The 6,487-nt window shown below is 45.9% G+C and overlaps 1 protein-coding gene across 1 annotated transcript; it reads right to left on the bottom strand.

Annotated features, from left to right (window-relative positions):
* Nucleotides 1-221: 221 nt before the first annotated feature.
* On the bottom strand, nt 222-6,140 carry LOC109731875 (Golgi SNAP receptor complex member 1-1). Its single transcript, XM_045228933.2, has 5 exons — nt 5,885-6,140; nt 3,955-4,182; nt 3,567-3,728; nt 552-665; nt 222-461 (listed from the first exon to the last, which is right to left on the bottom strand). Exons 1-5 carry the CDS (start codon nt 5,918-5,920, stop codon nt 348-350), a joined length of 654 nt encoding a protein of 217 aa, XP_045084868.1. The 5' UTR covers nt 5,921-6,140; the 3' UTR covers nt 222-347.
* Between the last annotated feature and the right edge of the window lie 347 nt (nt 6,141-6,487).

Here is a 6,487-nt window from a genome sequence, read left to right as displayed (position 1 = left end):
ATTGGATGGATGCGGAGCAGCTAATAGCTCCAGCCACCTAGCAGCCCAGCTCACCTCAGCTCAACAAGAATCCTCAAAACTCAGATCCAGAGAAGTAGCTGGACAGCAATGCCGATGAAATCCCTCGTACAAAACTAAAGAGGGGTTTTTATTTATTATATGCACAAATGGTACAACAGGTATATATGGTCCGGTCGAGATGGAGAATGAGGCTGAAGAGCGATGTGAAAATGTAATACCATTGAATCAATATTGTACAAACACCAATCATATCATTATCTGTACCGGCACTGTGATCCAAACTTACAACACTATGATGCCTTTTCGCTGTGGCCAACCACATCCTACTACTTTGACAACCAGTAGATGAACATAAGAAACGCGCAGACGGACGCCACGAGCGAGAGAATTACCGTGTCCATCGATTTCTTTCTTCTGATCGACGCGAGGATGTGATTAATCTGATAGGTTCAGTGGAAAGCAATTGTCAGGCACACACATCAATAGACGAGTCGTCACTTGCTCAGCTCATAAGGATATACGATACATACCGTGGGGATCCGGCTGCTAACGTTGCTTATTTTGGTAGTAATGCCACCAAAAGTTGAACGTTGAGACATGAGAGCGCCCAGTGTTGCTTGAGCCTGTGATATCACAGTATCCACCTAAACATGCAACAGGTAATGGTTCAGAAAAGCTAGACAATCCAAATTTTGGTACAAAAAGTATCACACCAAAAAGTCAGCCAACCAACACACCTTTGGTTTTCATGGTTTAATATCCATCTACATAGATTTTTCTAAAATTAACTAACTACTAGTAGTTGGTTAAAGTTTGAGGAACCTAGAGGTAGCTCAGGCTAAGTAGCTCTGGCAGTGGACACATATGTGTCTTATCAATTTAATAAAAATATTCTCCAGTCAGCCAGCAGCCCCTTGAGCATGAAAACACATGTAATAATGCACCCCGTGATCCATACAGTTGACAGACAGCAGGCAGCAAAGGCGCTACAGTGGTTTCGTTCCGAATTCTCAGTATAGTAAACCTATGTAGCTTAGAAAGTAACAAGACAGTGAAAGCATTTCTACATGCAACTATTGATGATGACCAGAAATGCAAAGGCAATACGGTAGTTTCATTCCGAAATCTCATTATAAGGACTGTTCTCCGGTGTCCGCATTCGTAGTTGTAATTACTGCTTTGTTGCGAAGGTGATTAGTGGAAAGTTTAAGCATTGTTGTAGACCGTCTGTATATAAGAATAGACTTCCTGTGCTGTAGAAATGGTCAGAACATCCTTTTCACAGGTCCAGCCTATGGCTTACTGGTCAAGGGAATAACCCTTAATTTCTCATGTCCAGACATAAGAAAATGACAGCTGAGAAAGTTACATTAAAGAAGGGACTGTCAGCTTTTAAGCCAGCAGCTCCTATTTGCAAGTTGTGGTCACCTCCATCGGTTATCTCCTCAGAGCATCTCCAATAGCTTTTACGTCAATTTGTTGGTATGTTTATCCATGTCATCAACATCAACCAACAAGCTATCATAGAACCATTCCAATAGTATATCGAGTTGTCCAATAGAAATGAGATAATAAATAAGGTCGCTCTCTTTGCACCTTGGAGCTTGTGCAAAGGTTGTTGGTTCAAGTTCAAACAACTTTGCTCTCTCATCTCATTTATTCTCCGCCACAATCATCACATATCCTATGCGGCAAAATTTACCAATAACTATCATATAACCATTAAAGATGCCCACACACAAACAGCATGTGGTCTTTGCTAAAAACCTAGGTCCTCTTTACAGCTTCCAACATAAGCATGCAAACAATGTCACTTTCTATGTTCCATTCCACTTATATTTCAGCTTTCGATGGGAACTAGGCCATAACTCGAGTACTGAACTAATGCCCTCCTGCCACTATATGTTCCCACGCAACAATGACTACCAGAAAACCCTTAACAGGGAGCTTTAAAGGCTTAAAAAACATCATATTTGTTCAATTGCAGTTTTCAGTGATGGCGAGTTGGCGACACTGATGACTTTCCGATTAAAATAGGCCTGCACCAAGGGCCAGCTTTGAGCCCTTATCTTTTTGCTTTGGTGATGGATGAGGTCACAAGAGATACAAGGAGATAACCCATGGTGTATGCTCTTTGCGGATGATGTGGTGCTAGTCAACGATAGGCAGACGGGGGTTAATAGAAAGTTAGAGCTGTGGAGACAGACTTTGGAATCGAAAAGTAACAACTGAGTACATAAGGTGCGGCTTCAGACTAGTAGGCACGAGCAGGAGAAGGGAGGTTAGCCTTGGTGGGCAAGTGATACCTCAAAAGGACACCTTTCGATGTCTGGGGTCAATGCTGCAAAAGGATGGTGATATCATGAAGATGTGAGCCACTGAACCAAAGCTGGATGGATGAAGTGGCGCCAAGCTTTTGGCGTCCTCTGTGACAAGAGAGTGCCGCAAAAGCCAAAAGGCAAGTTCTATAGGACGGCGATTCGACCAATGTTGTATGGAGCTGAATGTTGGCCAACTAAAAGGCGACATGCCCAACAGTTAGGTGTAGCAGAAATGTGCATGTTGAGATGTGTATGTGGCCACACAAGAAAGGATTGGGTCTAGAATGAGGATATACATGATAAAGTTCAAGTAGCACCGATTGAAGAGAAGCTTGTCCAACATCGTTTGAGATGGTTTGGGCATATACAGCGCACGGTTAAAGTGTGCTGATAATGTCAAGAGAGGTCGGGGTAGACCAAACTTGACATGGGTGGAGTCCGTTAAGAGAGATCCGAAGGACTGGAATATCACCAAAGAACTAGCCATGGACAGGGGGGCGTGGAAGTTAGCTATCCACGTGCCATAACCATGAGTTGGTTTTGAGACCCTATGGGTTTCAACTCTAGCCTACCCGAACTTGTTTGGGACTAAAAGGCTTTCTTGTTGTTGTTGTTGTTGTTGCTGTTGGTCTTGTTCTTGTTGCAGTTTTTAATGAAAGATAGATTTCTAAACAAGCAATTTCACGAGCATGTAGGTTGAAATTCTAGAAATTTTGCTCAAACTGAAATAGACGCGCACATGCAATTATTAGCATGCACTATAATCAAGTTAAATGTAATATATGGGCCTTTGTGGAATTCCTGAACCTCATTGAGTCCAAAACATATTAATAACAAGCAAGAACAGTTAAATTGTGCAGCACATGCCATAGGAAAACCAAAAATAAAAGCGACATCGTTCCCTTATTTTATGTGGCAGGTGCTGTTCAGTAAGAAAATAAATATTTGTTAACAAATACTCCACCAGAAAGGTGAATTTTAATTCATTTGTTTGTCCTGACAGAATTAAATTATCTCCTAACAAGAAAGGTGAGTGAGGCTCCTTCAATTTGAAATGCTTGAGAATTCTTGTTGGTAACGCAATGCAACTTCATTCATGCATGTAAGCTGTTATCCTAGGTTTGTTTGTATGCCTTATATGATACTATCTGATAGAGCTAACAATAAATTGAGGCAAATTTCAGAAAGCAATACAGGTGCTCCTAAAAAGCAGGACAATCCTACCTGTCCGGAATTCCTGCTGATTGCAGCTTGTTCTCTAAGAAGAGCTTGTTCTGAGTCTCCAGACTCTTCCACGTCGAACTTTGCTCTGTCAAAGTCTCTCAAGTCAAGGAGGGAAGCATGCTGTTGCTTCACTCTGAGACTAGATCGAAGCCGATAGAATTCCTGTGTTGAATTGTTGGGTTAGCAACTTTTCAGAATTATGAGAGAAGTCTAGCCGTTCTATATGCGGTGTCCAAACTTCAAAGAGTGTTGCTCCACAGCAAACTTTATAATTCATGGTTATTATGACTGGGGAGAAATTAATAGAAACCTTGATTTAATATTGGAGCTAAACAAACTGTAATTGTGAAGAATGTGATTACTTAGTGTAAGAGGGATTTATTGGAACCTGCGTCAGGTCTTGCAAAATCTCCATATGACGGGTCAATGTATGAGATAGAACTTCCGAGCCTCCTGATGATACCCAGGTTTGCATTTGAGAATTAACTTGCTGAAGTTGCTTTAGTGATCTTTCTATATCAGTCTCGATATCATTCTCTGAACCATCCGATTTCATAGAAACCAATTTACGGTATGCAATCATTTGGTCGTCTAACTGAGCTTCCAACCTCCTCGCCTACAAGCAGAAATAGTACAGTAACAACTTTAGCCATACACACACATACGTCAAATACCATCTATCAGCCTACTCATAGCTTCATGAAACCATAAGGCCATCTTCAACGCAAGTCGCTTATGCAGGTGCTTAGGGAAATAAAAAAGATACCATAAAATTAAAAAAAAATCCGGCAGTTTATAGACGCTAACCCGTAGGCGCTAATAAAATCGTCCAGTGCAGCAGCGTTTTATCCGCGGCAAAAAAGGCCCAAGCTCCCGATTCAATTTCTTGGGTCGACGCCTCACCTGACGCCAGGAATCGATGACCTAACTGCTAATCGACAAGGATATCCATCCTGGCGCCTCTCTGTTAGCGCCCATGTTTGGCATGCTCTAATGCAGCAGTCGTATTCAGAAAGTGACATCGTTACAGAAAATAAGTTGGCATGGCACCTTCCTATAGCCTAGCAAAGGATGGGTTCAGCCATAGACTCATACCGTACAGTCCGAACACACTAACCGTAAGCACCTAGCTCTCATGAACAAGACTAACACCGCATTACATTACTAGATACTCCATAAGCACGATTACACAACCGAACCAACAAAAGCATCAGATGCAGAAGGGACAGTTTGCTAGGATCAAAACTATAGTCCGTTGCACACTAGATTAGTGTCACATTGCTCCAAGCCCACCCATGTTAGTCAAAGAAATGGGCCGCCGAGGAGCACAGTTTTTAGAACATGGACACCATGAAACTAGTCTTGGTGTCACGAAAAATCTACAATTCCAGAAGATGAAGAAAAACGCATTTCGCTCCACAGACATGGACTGCGGATTCGACGGACGAGGCGCTCCAATTTTACATGGCACTAATAAAAACGGCTGGTGCAGCAGCGTTTTACCCCGCACAGCCAAAAAGGCCCAAGCGTACAATTCAATTTTTTGCGTCGGCGCCTCACCTGACGCCAGGAATCGATGACCTAATCACGTAACAGCCAATCGACCAGGATATCCATTCTGGCGTACCTCTGTTAGCACCCACGTTAGGCATGCTCTAATGCAGCAATTGCATTCAGTAGTGACATCATTACAGAAAAAAAGTAGGCACGATGCCTTCTTAGCCTAGCAAAGGATAGGTTTTGCCATAGACTCGTACCATACAGTCGGACCACACTAACCGTAAGCACCTGGCTCTCATGAATAAGACGAACACCGCATTACACTACTACTAGATACTCCATAAGCACGATTACAACATCGAGCCAACAAAAGCATCAGATGCAGAAGGGACACTTTGGTAGGATCAAAACTCTAGTCAGTTGCGCACTGGTTTAGTGTCACATTGCTCCGAAGATCAAAGGTATAACTGCGGCACAGTTTTTAGAACATAGCCACTATGAAACTAGTCTTGGTGTCACGAAAACTCCACAATTTCAGAAGATGAAGGAAAACGCATTTCGCTCCACAGACACAGGCTACGGATTAGACGAGCGAGGCGCTCCAATTTTACGTGGGTCGCCTCTGATGAATTCAGCGGGCAGTGGGGGAGAATCGTCGGTGCGAGGACCACAGCGGCAGCGCAGCACACCCACCGCGCGGCGCAGGCGCCGGCCAGGGCCGGATCTCGGGCGAACGGACGCCGGCGAGCGAGCGAGAGAGAGAGCGCGACGCGGGGATCCAGGATGGGGGGGGGGGGGGGGGGGGGGGGGGTATTCACCTGCTTGCGAAGGGCGTCCCAGGACGACGCCTCCATGGCTCCGAAGTCCTCGGCGGCGCCGTCCTAGTGATCCGCCGGGAGATCTCGGCGGGGGGCGCGGCTGGATCTCGCGCGGGCGCGGCGAGCGAATCAGTGGGAGAGGGTTGGAAGGGGTGGGTTGCCCGATGCGTTGGGGAGGGAGAGGGAGAAGCGTCAGGTCGGGGGCACCGTGGTGGTCAACTGGTCGGGTGAGGCTCGGTGGCACGGTGCAGCCACCAATCCGGGGGGCCCCTTAATCGAGAAAGCCACGGCAGCATAGTGCACAATTTTGCATTTTTGGTCTACCAAACTTCAAATTTTTTTAGAGAAACGTTTGGGGCCGGGGCGTCGGCCGAACCACTCGGCCGGTCGCGTCCACGCGCGCTTCGTCTCAGCCATCCACCAAGCGACACGTAGGATCTCGCCCCATCCCATCCCCGTCTCCCAGCTCCGCGGATCTCGCCCCATCCTCGTCCCCTGCCCCCGCGCGGCCCCATCCCCGTCTCCCAGCTCCGCGGATCTCGCCCCATCCTCGTCCCCTGCCCCCGCGCGGCCGTCCTCATCGCCGGTGGTCACCCGCGCCGG

This window comes from Aegilops tauschii, chromosome 5 (genome assembly GCF_002575655.3).
Source record: "Aegilops tauschii subsp. strangulata cultivar AL8/78 chromosome 5, Aet v6.0, whole genome shotgun sequence".
NCBI classification, from domain to species: domain Eukaryota; kingdom Viridiplantae; phylum Streptophyta; class Magnoliopsida; order Poales; family Poaceae; genus Aegilops; species Aegilops tauschii.
The sequence above is the reverse complement of the archived record's forward strand: the minus strand, read 5'-3'. Positions and strand labels throughout refer to the sequence as shown.

Excerpts from the sequence above, each read along its gene's own strand:
- LOC109731875 (XM_045228933.2), bottom strand. The coding sequence starts at position 5,920 with ATGGAGGCGTCGTCCTGGGACGCCCTTCGCAAGCAG. Across the intron at positions 3,729-3,954 it reads TTTTGCAAGACCTGACGCAG|GAATTCTATCGGCTTCGATC; the intron begins GTTCCAATAAAT and ends AATTCAACACAG. Across the intron at positions 666-3,566 it reads TCAGCAGGAATTCCGGACAG|GTGGATACTGTGATATCACA; the intron begins GTAGGATTGTCC and ends TTGCATGTTTAG.